The sequence below is a fragment of the Centruroides vittatus genome, unplaced genomic scaffold, assembly GCF_030686945.1.
Source record: "Centruroides vittatus isolate TY-2023 unplaced genomic scaffold, ASM3068694v2 contig_723, whole genome shotgun sequence".
NCBI classification, from domain to species: Eukaryota; Metazoa; Arthropoda; class Arachnida; order Scorpiones; family Buthidae; genus Centruroides; species Centruroides vittatus.
In genome coordinates this window covers 108,347-122,338 of record NW_027122461.1, presented here as the reverse complement: position 1 = coordinate 122,338, position 13,992 = coordinate 108,347, and the positions used below count along the sequence as shown (strand labels likewise).

General features: G+C 40.1%; 1 protein-coding gene across 1 annotated transcript in view; it reads right to left on the bottom strand.

Annotated features, from left to right (window-relative positions):
* Positions 1 to 7,344: 7,344 nt before the first annotated feature.
* Positions 7,345 to 13,992, bottom strand: part of LOC136980769 (HCLS1-associated protein X-1-like) — a 79,880-nt gene continuing 73,232 nt past the window's right edge. Inside the window, exons 5-7 of the mRNA XM_067276959.1 lie at positions 10,348 to 10,487; positions 7,605 to 7,758; positions 7,345 to 7,539 (exon numbers count right to left, since the gene is read on the bottom strand). Coding sequence (XP_067133060.1) covers positions 7,433 to 7,539; positions 7,605 to 7,758; positions 10,348 to 10,487 — 401 coding nt within the window. The 3' untranslated portion in view covers positions 7,345 to 7,432. The remainder of the gene's footprint in view (positions 7,540 to 7,604; positions 7,759 to 10,347; positions 10,488 to 13,992) is intronic.

Here is a 13,992-nt window from a genome sequence, read left to right as displayed (position 1 = left end):
CTTTAATTTATATCACTTTTGCATCGCGTTTAAATTTAAAAAGGGGCCTAAAAGATTAAATTTTAAGTCCCTTTCCGTGCCTGGGATTCGGGACAAACGAACTCTTTCACCCGTCTTTTACAACAAGATGGCGAAAATAAGGGGCACGAGTTAGTATTTAGGAAGGGACCTAAATAATTAGAAGATGATAGCATTTTTTGGAATAAAAATGATTAAGTTTGGATGGCCCAGGACGGGTGTAAACCGACGATTAGACATTTTGACGACTGTTACGAAACTAGATCGATGAGAATAGATTTCGCGTGATAACGAAGATGCTTAATACTTATATAACGACAATAGAAGCAGTAAATTGTGCGGAAACGTCGATCATGTTAAGTCTGTTGCATCACCTTTTCCGTATTTAGCAGCGATTTGTGTACAGAAGACGCGTGATGCACCCGACGTCCACTTAGAGGCAAACATAATAAAGCCACCGGAACGGTAATCGATGGCGATTCCGATCGCTTCTACTCTAAGTTACGGTTTCTTGGCACGATTTCTGCTATTAAAATGTTGTTTGTAGACAAACAATTTTAGGAATTTGCATGGGTTTTACTGCCGCTTTCATACATTCCTAACATTTATTACCATTTTATGTAACGCTCCCACTTTCTCTAATACATTCAGAAATTCTCAATAGGGCCTAAGTTTTTAGTTTGTTTCGGAGCAAGTTTTTAAATTCCATTTTCTAATATTTTCCACTTTTCAAATGGCGTTTTATGTTTCGTTTCCACCACGTTCACCAAATTTTAAGCACCCAAAAGAAATTTACAAAATTTGTACCTTTGCCAGGAAGCTACTTGTTACTCTCTTCTTGTTTTTCTGATTTGGCAATTACACGCCAAATCAGAAAAACAAGAAAACATTTAAAAATGTTCACACACCAGTAGAAACATAAAATTGCTTATTAAGAAGTTTTACGCGTGAATCCAACAAACGAAAATCTCAACATCAAACATCAAATTGACGTTTCTTAAATCGTAGCCCAGGTTTAATTCTTAATCTGCGATCCAACCCTATGCCAGTGGTTCCTAAAGTAGGCTCTATCGCTCCTATAGACTAGTAGAAGATTCGAGGAGTGCTAGACGGCAAGGGGGACGGACAAAAATTTATTTATATACGCACTAAAAGGGGGCGTAACCCGAAAAATTTGGGAAGCATTGCTACACACAGGGTACTCTCTTACGAAAGCTGCCTGACATTTACGAAGGTCTCAAAAATATTTGTTAGATTATTCTATCGATTTTACGGTATACTAAAGTTGTCAATTTAGAAAATACTATTTTTTTTTCTTCAAAATTCTGGGACCCGAGTAAAGGCCCTTCTTGTCTTAACCTCTCGGCGACACCGTACGAAGCGAGAAGTTTCAAAAAATTAAATATTTAAAAAGGAAACTCGCAGTATCGGATAACGCGACTCGATCATTTTTGATTAATTAGATCCACTTCTCACACCCGAAACTACATTAAAAGTTATTCGCTCGCCTCTACCATTTCGATTTAGCGACGCCAAGTACTTTACGGCGCTAATTATTTTCATTATCCATTTATTTAACACGTGACAGACATTAATTATTTCAATCTCGCAAAAATCTGCAATTACGTATCTTTATTAAGACAGAAAAAAATGCGCTTTTTAAAAAAACAACGAATGCGCTCGACTGCTGGCAGCTAAACTTTTCAATACAATTAAATTCTCCGTTTTCGACATTAAAGAATTACCAATTAATGTATTCGATGAGGTGAAGAATCTTAATCACTTACCCTTATAAAAATTTAAATTTTATGGTCATAATAAAGGGGTGAGCGCATCAACAGGCATTGATTAAATAAAAAAAATGTAATTATTCGCTTATTAAAAATAAAAATCGTAAAAAACAACCAGGACAATTTATTTTTCTTATTTTAGAATATAATTCTAAGTAAATTTTTGAGGACGTTGTTTCTTTTTTTTTTCCTTTATTAAAAGCGATTGAAGAATCGAATTCTGTTCTCCTAAGGGGGTTGTAAATAATCCCTTTGTGAAGAATACGAAATAGTAAGGCTTAGTATTACAGAAAAAAACAATAAACAAATTTTATGATTTCGCTACTTTTAAGATTAATTGAAAAAAATCTAATATTTCAAAAACTAATTTAAAAACTCGTTAGAGGGAAATAGAATATACAACAGCGTGTATAATATAATGAAATTGTATAAGAATAGCGCGTGTTCTTATATAAAACAGAATATACCTATAAATAAGTTATATAAGTATATGTAGTCTGCTTACTGGCATATGTGTATGTATATACAAGGCTACGGAGGAGGGCCAGAGGCCCCGAGAGGCCCCTCCATCCTTTAAGTGACTGTTAATCATTTTCTTTTATCTACCTGAAATTGCTTAAATTGATTTTCTATTGTTATAATTAACATTTTATTATATAGATTACCCGAAAGACTACCACTAGTTTCTCGTCCCCTCGTAGGATCTGTTTTATATACTGGTATACATAATTAACACACTCTACGAAGGAAATGAAGTGTTCTAAACTCGGTTTAAAATTCGTGCTCGTCTGAGCTACGAAACTGTTAACTATGGGCCACCCCTTTTTATATTTATTACATAATTTTGATTTAAAATTCCATAGTTTACTTTTAACCTATCTTTATAAATTAGTTTAAGTTTTCCAGCGATACAGTATATATAGGATCATCATCATTAACATCACGTCCTTAAACAAATGATTTTATATTATCTTTATACTTCCAATGGAATTAGTTCGATCTACCCATTATCCCAATTAGGTTTCGGATTCGATTTCTCTTTCAGCGGGTAAAATGGAGTGATAAAGAAACGATGCTAATTAATCAAATCTCAGTAGCCATTTACTGTTCTTACTAAAGCTTTACAGTCGGACAGACTGACGGTCGTTGGTAAATTTAACGTTTATCCTGTCTACGTAGATAGAATTATGTAAAGTATAAAAATAAGTTCTTTTCTTCTCGGGAGGAATAAATTACTTTTAATAATTTATTAAACGAAGAAAATACCATTAAACTCACAAGAGCGCGAGTCTTAAAGGTATTTTTCATATTTATCGATATATTTTAAGCGAATAATAGGGGAAGAATATGATTTTGAGCGTATTTTCGTCCTTAAAAACTCTCAGAGCATAAAAATATATCACGAGGTCACTTCCACCCTTAAAATTATTTCAGAGTTTTCCATCATTCGCTTAAAATATACGTCCCGTTCTATCGTTAAAATCACAACTTACTAATAAATAATGAAAAAATACCCTTAAAATTTTTAACTCCAGTTTTATCGGTTTTTAAACGAAAGGATTTTGATCTTGAAGCCGGGGGGGAAAAACTGTGTTTGCGTGCATTTCAATCATTACACTTTAAATAATATAAAATATATTTAATACGATATTTAGACAATTCGAAAAAGCACGATAGTTATCTAGAAAACGAGCGGTGTAACTTTTCACTTATAGATTTATACATCATTACAATATTGCTCTAAATTATTATTATGTTTTTTTACTCTCTCCAATGTTTAATTATCTTTACATTACATAACAATGGATCTTTTTGTCGATGATTATTTTTAACGAACAGAATACAACAACAACAAATTAAATCAACGAACATTTTATTCATTTAATAACCTAACTTTTATTGATGAGGGGAAGGGGAGAACGGCAATTTATAAGGAAGAAGAAGGGAAGAAGCGCTTATCGATCTTCATCCTTAATAATTATTTTATAAGATAAATGTAATTTTATTTTCTTCTTCTTTCGTTCATAATAAAACATTTAAGTTTCTCGGACGATAAATTTTTTATAATTTCTATAACTCATAAAAAGACTTTCGGCCTGATTAATCCTATAGTAGTAGTAGTAGTAGCGGTAGTACGGGTTATTGTTATCTGATCTTGGCCTTGTTCTTTTACTATTATAACAGCGCGGCTCTATTACGAATGTTTCCGATGTCGATGACGATAAAAGGAAAAAATAAGCGAAAGTGCACGAAATGTGTTTCCGGTTGCATATATATATTCTCGATATTTTCCGAGAGAGCCGAGCTAAATCGAAAACCTTCGTGAATAATATATAAATTACACTTTCGTTGTTATAAAATTTTACTTATTTTTACTTTTTATTTTATAAAGAACGGTTGTTGCATTTTTTTGCAGGAAAAAAAAGAGGGAAAGGTTGCGTGATGAGAAGATGAGAAACTGTTGCATCTATAATGCGGATAGTTCGATAGATAACGTGGTGATAATTAAAACGATACCGGGGTGTACCGCCGACTTTCCGACCATTTAAAAATTTAGTCATTCCGGTTTTAAACCGTTGGAGGAGTTAAATATTTAATAAAGAAGTCGCGTGATGATTGTAAAGTTGAAAAAGTCGTTATAACCACCTCCGAAAGGTGGTAAGAGTTATTGCCGCAGACTCGTCCAACCCGTTTCCACTTTTCTAAACTTTAAATTTTAATCCGTTCGTGAGAAAATGGCAAATGCTAAATAGTGTTAACGCCCTTATTTTCCAATAAGCGAATTTTAAAAAGTCTTTTGCGGAAATTTATACGCCAAAAAACCCGTCTCCGTATCGACGTAATTCGATACGAAGTTGGGCTTCCCCGCATGACAGACTCGTTTGCGGGAAAGAAACCTTTACAGGGGCGGAACTCCGTCCATTATTTGTGTCGGAGGAAAATTCGTCGCGCGGGTTTTCGTTAGACACGCGGGATTAGGTAAGGCTTAAAAATGATTTTTTTCCGTCTTAATTCGGGAGGAAGACGGTGAGAATTTCAGACGGTTTTCGATATAGATTCGGCGCACGGCGAATTGTTTGGATTTGAAAAGGCGCCGTTACCTTGGCAACCCAGGGTACAGTATAGACAGGTAGAGACCATTATGCGAGTATACCTGTTGCGGGGAGCATATCGGACCCACAAGGCCCCGCCTTCGAATGTTTGCCCGCTTCCGAGCTCAAAATCTAATTCGATCATCCGAATATTTACTGCTATAGAAGCACGCGGCGTTATCCCGGACGATCTCGTGACTAAAAGGCGAATTGCAATTGGTCACGGCGGAGGTCGAACGGTATAAAAGTAGGGACAGCGTCCGGACACATCAGAACAGCTGACCGGCTTCGAGTCCCGCAGGGTCCCGTCCGACACGAGGTAGATATCCACTTGTTTCGCTTTTATTTCGCTTTCTCTTCTAGCCTTAGACTCCGTCTGCGCCCGACTTCCGTATTTTGCAACTTTGCAAGATTTATTCCAGGTTTCCGCGGGATTTTTTGGCTGCCGTCACCGGGCCACCGCCGGGCTTTGGCGGAGTTTTTTCTAAGGCTGGTGCCCGTTTGCCAGTGCGGAGCGTCGGAGACGAATAAAAGTATTTGCGCCCGGTTAAGAACTGGAAGGTTACCATCGCGTGATAGCCGCTATTAAGGAGACGACTGGGCGAATTTGTTGTCGGTAAGGTTGCTAGGCAACGCAAAGTAGAACCAGGTACAGATACCACATGGCACATGGCACCGGCGGAGATCAATAACCAAATGGTTGCAACTGGGTTAAACGCGTCCCGATGTTAGTCATAAAATAACCAATCGGGTTTCGTCCCGGGATGACGCCGGCTCGGCTCCCGTCGTGCCTAGCGCCGGGGAGACGGCGTGTCTGGCCGGGGGGCGCCACGTCCCCCTGCGCCACCGTCATCCCGCTCGTTACAGGTGGCCCCCGCTCCGGGATCTCAGGTGAGATTTTTCCAACCCCGTCTTCGGAAAATCGTTTCCGGCCCGACTTTCTCGCCCGATGGCTTTTTTCCCCTACTTTCGGCCGAGAAAACCGCGTCGAACGGTGTTGTGTTTGCGCGTTGCCAAGCAACCGGAGAACGCTTTCAAACAATTGCTAATCGATGGCGTTTGTTGCCGTTCCAAAAACATTTACGTGGAAAAAAAGTTACTTTATTCGAGTATTGACCAAAGACACTTTCTAAATCTCGTCTTTCTCTTTCAGTTTCGGCCCAGGACGCAGGCCACGCCGGACCCGGAAAACTTTGCCGGAGGAACCCCACCAGGTAGTGTTTCCGTCTCCGTTAATTTAAACCGGCGAATTAGTCGGCCGTTGCCTCCCCTTTCGGCAGGGATTCCGCCCCGTTAGGCCTAATTGGGGTCACGCCGGGCGGGCGGGCGGGCGCCATCGATTAGTTAGGCCCGGTAGGGCCGCTGGTCTAATTGCCGCCGGTCGGTTTTTCGAATTTTTCTGGAAATTTCCAAAAGGTCGGAGATCGGTCCGATCGATAGACTCGTTAACGAAGGGAGGAATCGACGGCGCGTGCCGAGTTTAAATTAAATTAGTTTACGGTGTTGCGGGGTAAGCGATAGACGTTCGGAAAGGCCCGACCCGCTGAATATTTTTCGGGTGATTTTGGGGAGAGGCGGTGTCCCCCACGGGACGGTGTCGCCATCTGGCGCGCCGACGTTCCCATCCGAAAAGGTAAAAATCGAAGGTAGTAGTCGAGTAGTAACTCGACTCCACCTGTCCGTTGGGTGGAGTCGAAGTCCTCCAATCTTCCGCCACGCGCGGACGGTCAATTAGGCGGCCGAGGGGTGGAAAGAGACGGAAGGTGCGGGAAGGGACTGCGGAAAACCGCCGTCCACGTGAGTCGCCAGTCACGGGAAAGGCTTCCACCAAATCCACCGACTAATTAGATTGTCTCCCTATTATCCGTAAGGCTTTACTTCCACCCCGACGTCGGCACGTAAGTCTCGGAACCCGCCTAATTTCGTTAGAATAGACGTTTTGCCCCGGGCCGGGCCTCCGTACGGAAAGAGCCCGTGCCAGAGGACGGCCCGGGTAAAGCACGTGCGACGGACCGACGTAGAAACCGTGACCCCACCCGAGACCCGGAGCGCGTCGGGAAAGGTCACGCCACCACCCGCCGTTTTCGATGGAAGGGGCCGAAATTCGGCGATTTCCTCCCTCCTCTGATATCGATCCGCCGGCGAGCGATTTTTCACCCTCCCCCTTTGTTCCGGAGGTCCGCGGTTACTCACTTCCGGTCGAATCGACCTTCGAACCCGGAAGGGAAGGAGGCGAGCGGAAAATTAGACGGTCGGTCGATTTCTAACCAGCGTTTGTTTCTTGTGTTTGCAGCGGGCGAGGAGGAGTCAGAAGAAAATGGAGCCTCACTCCCTGTGTGGAAGACTAGTGATTTTGTTGTTTTATTGGAAACAAACAAGAAATCACTATCTTCCAACAGTGTTTGAGAAAAAGCGACGACGGCAAGATCCCGACGGCACAACCATTAACCAAACTATCTTTATTCTCCACAGCAGTTAATAAATTACATCCGTTTACGTCAGAGTGCGTCTAGGAAGGGGAGGGGTCCGGCCTCAGTCTCGCGGGGGGTGGAATCCGAACAGCCGACGAAAGACGTCCGAGTAGGAGGGACGGAGGGAAGTCGAGCCGCGCCACTTCTCTTCGAAGGAGTCCGGATCGTCTGCAAAAGAAAAGGGAAAGTGAAAGGAAGACGAGGGGGATGGAGAGGGAAGTTTTTCGACTCACTTTGGTCCACGTTGACGAACTCCTCCTTCTTCTCCGTCCGACCGCCGGCCTGGGTCTTGGTGACCACGGAATGGGTGGCGTCTCCCACGCTCCTGCGTACCAGGGTGTCGACGTTTCCTCGCTCGTCCCTCACCGTTCTTCTCTCTTCCGTTTTCTAATTAGGTAATAGAAAGGCGGCGTTAATTCCAGCAAGGTGCGGCGTTACAACGCCGGCGGAGGCGCGCAGTCCGGGCGGTTCGATCGGACGGTTACGTCCTTCCGCTCCCTCCCCCTTTTTTCCCAAAAGGCACGTCGAGGGATTATTACCGGGAAGACTCCGCGCCGGTCCCCTCTTCCGAAAACGGGCCGGGCGCAATTACGAAATAGGGCCGAAGCCGTGCAAGAACGGCGGTTATTCCCCGGGGACGGGATATTATTAAAATATGGCGGGTGGATCGAAATCGCGGTTTGGTACCCACTAACTACCGCCGTTAATTTTTCGGTTCCCTTTTTTTATCGTCTCGATCCGGTTACGGGCCGTCCCGCCTATGACGCCCGGAAGTAGGATAATTCCGACGGATCCGGAAGTCGTTACGAATTTATTTAACGCGCCGAGCGGCGTTAGGAGTTCCCATACCGGCCGAGGGAACGGGGAAAATTTCGACGGTGGCCGGAACCCCGGTCGACTTTTCTCTTAACGCATTTAAAAGGACAGATGGAAGGCGTTCTCCTCACCACCCACCCGCCCGACCTCTGTTATTTCCGGCAGTGGTAGAGATTAAAACCCAAATTTACCTTCGTGGAAGACCGCCGTTAGTAAACTGTCCGAAATACAGTTGTAGAATAAGCGGAGTGTTAGGCGGGAGTTCGTCGACACGTTTAACTTTGGGAAACGTTCGGATGACATTTGAACGTTTAAGAAAGAGGGGCTAATTTTCAAATTATCGCTCCCCGTTCGGTTTAGCCCGGGGATGGGAAACCCGCCACCCTTGGCGGCTTCTACCCGCCCCACAACATATGATTCGTGGCAGCAAAAATTAAATTTACCGTATTGTTTGTTACGAAAATACGTTTTGGGTTGTCTTCCCGGACAAGGACCTGTATTATTGGCGCGTGTATACTAGATAGGTATGTGACGCGGCTTTGGATTCCTTGTAATCAAAAACGTTGTTCCCCGGTTTAGCCTAAAAATTAAATTTGTTTTTTGGAAGAAGAGTCTAATTACTTCTAAAATGACGATAACAACCACAGTACAATCTGCTCATTGTAATTGCAGACGATAAGTTAAAATACCGTAACGATAGCAGGATTCGTAGCTGTTATTCGTTGTAAAATTCCACATAACTTCCGGTGCCCTAATACTGTTAGATTCGAAGCGTAACTGTACGTACGGCAAAATTAAGTTCGTAACCCAGCAATAATATCAAATTCTTTGTACATTCGTTGACAAAAGTAAATTGTCACCTCCTGCCAACCGGCGCGGAGTCGAATTTGATGTAACGCTTAACCCCGACTAATCAATCTAATGTCGACGTTAACTTTACACCCAACAGACACTACCCGGCCGCCGGTGGTCGGGCCAAATACTTAACGTTCAAATCGACACAACCGATAACTTTGAGTAACGTTCCAGTTTCCGTCCGGTACAATGGACAAATTAATAAACATTTCACGGGACCGTAAGTGTCCGGTAGTGCGGATCGAGCCTCAATGGCCAGACATTCGACCACAAAACACCACCTCTGGGACATCGGCAAAAATACCACTACCGACTCTAACCGGAAAGGAACCAAGTGACGGACAGAAGTTCATAATTAAACTTACACATTAGGGCGATCGTCTACCACAGCCCGTGCCACCAAACACACTGTACAGTACCTCGTTTCCGTAAGCCAGGAATTTTTTTTTAACGGATGCTGGCCCGGTGGTCCAAAAGCACTATACTGGGAGCCAACTAATCCGTTCGGAAAGCAGCACTCGGTTTCCGAACGCGAATACTCGTAAGCATTCGACACAATCCAAACCTCGTACACCCACTGCATTAATTAATCAGTTATTTTGGATAAAAGCCTGTAGCGTTAATAAGGGGTGGCAATTTCCATAAAAACGTCTCTATTTTCCCAAAAATTCCACTTTTACCGCCACGGCTACTAACCCTGCATATCGAAACTCCACTTAACGACCATCTTCCGATTTTGATATCGTTATCTCGGCATTTTTAAGCTGTCGTTGCCTCGATACGTGGCCGATAATGTGCTTTAAACGTTAATCGTTGCTGGCATTAAAGGTGTTAGCCGACAAACAATACGCGATGAATTACGTATTAATTAAAAATTCCGTACTTGAAGATTTATTAATTGTTCCGACGTGACCTTTTAACGACTGAGTAAAACCAGAATTTCCACTTATTTAGTTGCTCTGTTTAATATTATCATTCGGTTATTGTTATCGGTATAGACCACACGATAACGTTAAGTAGAATCTATTGTAATGCGGGTTTAATATATATACATATATTACTGTATCCACGGTTATTGTCTAAAACTTGAATTTCGTGAAAACCAACGACTTTTTAATTGATAATTGCAATCGTAATTACTGTATAGCAAATGTGTAAACATAGTTTTTAAAGAGATTGAAAATGCACTAATATAAAATTCTGCGTGTTGTTATCCACATTCTATGTACCCTCAAACGTAAGAGTTTGTGTTTTCTGGTCTTAAATTTTATAAACTAATTCCGAATTGTAATTTACGTCTCTTACCCCGTCGGCGGTGGTGACGGTCCGGATGGATACGAAACTGCTAAAAGTACGGCTCCCGGGCAAATTCTGCGACGGTCCTTCCGGAGTTTCCTCTTTCAACAGGCGAGAGAGACCGTCTTTTGCCACTCTGTCGTCCAAATCTACACGGGGAAGAGAATCAAAATGATTAGTTACTTAATTAATAGTCGAGAAAACTACGTCGATTGCAGTCTTCTTCGTTATTCCAATCTTATTTTAACCGTGGATGTTTGTAATTATGACGTTGTATGATTTGTTAATTGTATAAGTAATCTGAAAGTGGCTTTTTATTTGTAATAATAAACTGTATTGGCTTCTCGAAGGAGTACGTTTAATTAAAAATCGAACAAACAAGTTACCGCTACAAATTTCTTTGGCCTCATAAATATAGTAATATCGTATTTCTTTAAGATTATTGATTTAACTCTCGTAACAATTCAAATCTATGTGAAAGTGAAATGTCATCGAGACTCCTTCGCAGGAAACAAAAATTCGAAATTCATTTCCATTGTAAACACGATACCTCAAATTTGTAATTAAGTTTCTGGGCAAATTTCGTTACCCAATACGCTTTTGATTCCGTCCAAATGCTGCGAATCGACACATCGTTTAGAAAATTTCTTAACCTCTCTCGACAAATCCATAATTAATTATAAATTATTTCTGTGTCGAATCGACGAAGGTCTCGAGGCGGGTCCGAACAATTTCGACCGATTTCTCTGTTTTAAATCTCGCACCGTTCCGTGGAGAAATGCAATAACGGTAAAGCGTCCAGCTTAAAAATTATCGCAGGAGGAGGAATATAACATACGAAATACCTTTAGCGGTGACTTTTTAGTCCGACGTTATTTACGGCTAATTGAAATTACGTTTCTGATATTCATTCGTCCATTAGAGATAAAAAACATTAAATTGTATTAGTTTTCCCTTTCAAATGTTATCTTAATATTACACTATTGTGAATGAAAGTAACTGAATAAATATCAACATTAATAAAATATTCATTCTTTAAAATAATTTCTTGCCTAATGGATTTTGTGTAAATAATACCAAATTATAGCAATATAATAAAATATTTAGGCCTATTCTTTTGTCCTAAACAATTTCTCTGTATTGTATATTTTAAATTATCAATGCCTAAGCAAATTTTTTTTTTCTATTATTAGATTTTAAAACTATTTTTAATACAATAAACGTCTTCTACTATTAACACTGCAGTAACACAAACTCGCCGGCAAAAAAACCTTTTACAGTGTTGTATACGGACAGAGACGACAGTTGTATTTTTAATACCGCTTAATGGCCAATAATTGACCGTTTGGGATTCCGAATCTTATGTTGTATTTTTATAATTTTGGATATTTATCTTTATTAATCTTTCGTGGTAGCGTGTGCCCATTTTGAATGTGAGTGTCGTGGGTTTGAGTTTTATTCTGGATCAATCTTCCTTCCGGAATTTTCAAAATTTATTAAGTTTTGTAGGAGATTGTTGGTTGACGGAACAAGGCGACACGACATTTGGAGCCAGTTCTTCCGTGGCAGATCAGCCCAGAACGAGTATCTATGGGAAAATTTCAGTGGTCGTCCTATTTGTTTGGGCATAAATTGACTACCGGCGTTTGGTGGTTTTATCCATTCTGCCACTGGTGGGCTATATTGGATAACAAGTAATATTACCATTAGGTCAAATTTTCATAATTATTTAGTTAATAGAATGTGCCTTAATATATCTGAAAATAGTCTGGTAATTTAGGCAAGTATTTAGTAATAAGATTATTCAACATTACTAAGCTCTTACCAAACTATTACAGTTCATTGTTACCACCATAAGAACTTACTATCATAAGAACTAAGTTCTGTAACAAAGAGCTGTAAAAGTCTGGTAAGTCATGCTGTAAAAGTCATGCAATTGCATGATCTTGTAGTTAGATAATATCAGGAACAAACATTTTATATCAAAATAATCATATATTTTTCTTTATTTCTGCCAATGTTATACACTACCCCAAAACCTCAGCTGCAGACTGCAGCCTACACAAAGTTAATTGTAAAATTCGTCGTCTGCGGCCTATGCACGGAAGCAACTAATGTACGAAAGACCTAAGCGTGGTAACAAACCAACTAGAGGCGTGAAGGATAAGTTGCCAGATATTTTCAATTGGCACATTTGTCAAAAGTGCTTCAAAAGTACCCAAAAACCACCCAATTCTTGTGGAGAATTGTCAAAACAAAAATATGGCAACATTTTGACTAGTCTAATTGATACAAGATCATGTGTATTATTGTTGTTACGACAAAACAGATCGATACATCTAGTGCTCTCTTTAAAAATATTTATTCCATATAGTTATGATAAGATATAATACTATGGGCATACACGCAACCTAACAGAGTTTCGGAGCACTACCAAATTGCTACATTTTTTTGCCCCTTTCGGGCATCTTAAAAGCCCTTAAAACATTACGAAGTGCACAATAGTGGTAAACCAGAAATAAAAATTATGCAAAGATAAATAGAATAAAAATAAAACAAAGTAAATGTGAATATAATTGAAAAGCACTGCTCTAAATCAGTGATGTGCTTTAAAACCAGTTACACTTGCAAGATAAGTAGTAATTTCTGAATATTTTAAATTTCAATACTGTATACAGAAATTTATATTTAAATAGATAATACTCAAAAGATTGTATGTAAATTCCAGGTTAAATTACAGTAGATCCCCCTATAACACCGGTTCGTATAACGTGGCTAAAAAATTGCCACCGGGTTCGTATAACACGCTAAAAGAGACTCGTATAACACGGTAAACATCGCCGACCAATAGCGGATATTGTACAAACCGTCGAGTTTAAATGAGCAATGGACCTACTAAAAAACATTTATTATTCAACGGCCATAAAAATTATATTTTTATTAATGATGTCTCCAAAGTTCAGTTATTTTTCCGCGAAAAATTCATCGATTGGGAAACACGCGTCCGCCGTTCGACGAGCCACTCTGCAACGAAAACAAGCTTAAGCAATGACATTGTCGAACGGTGCACACTCGGTAAGTAATCCTACAATTTTTTGTTTATAGCATAGTTTATATGGATTATTCCCAAAAAATTATACGTGATTTGGAAATGTTGAGTCAAATTAGTCTAGAATCGATTAATTTTATGGAAGAAAACCTTTCAAACAAAAGTAGTCCCTAAACTGCAAACATGCTGGGCTGTGATTGGCTCATGTATTTAAGTGACTCGTACAACACGGAACGTATCTACCGTGTTATGGGGGGGTCTATCTACTGTATCTGAAAAAAAGCAGAAATATATATTTTGACTGTAGATGGTATTCAAAACACATTGTTTAACAACACACTAAATGTTCCAGTTAGCCAAGTTGGGGCACTTAACTGTTTGTAATGGAAGTAACTTTACATAAAAAAACAACTATTTTAAATGTGTTACATAATTACACAAACTAATTGAATTGTTGAAGTTGTAGTTATCTTTATCGTTTTTTAAAGTGTCAGGTGCTTAATATATCCACAGCTGACGGAGTTATTTATTATCAACTTTGAGTCCTCGGTTTTAGCACTATTTTTTAAAATATTTTCAGTATTTTTATATAATATTATGCAATT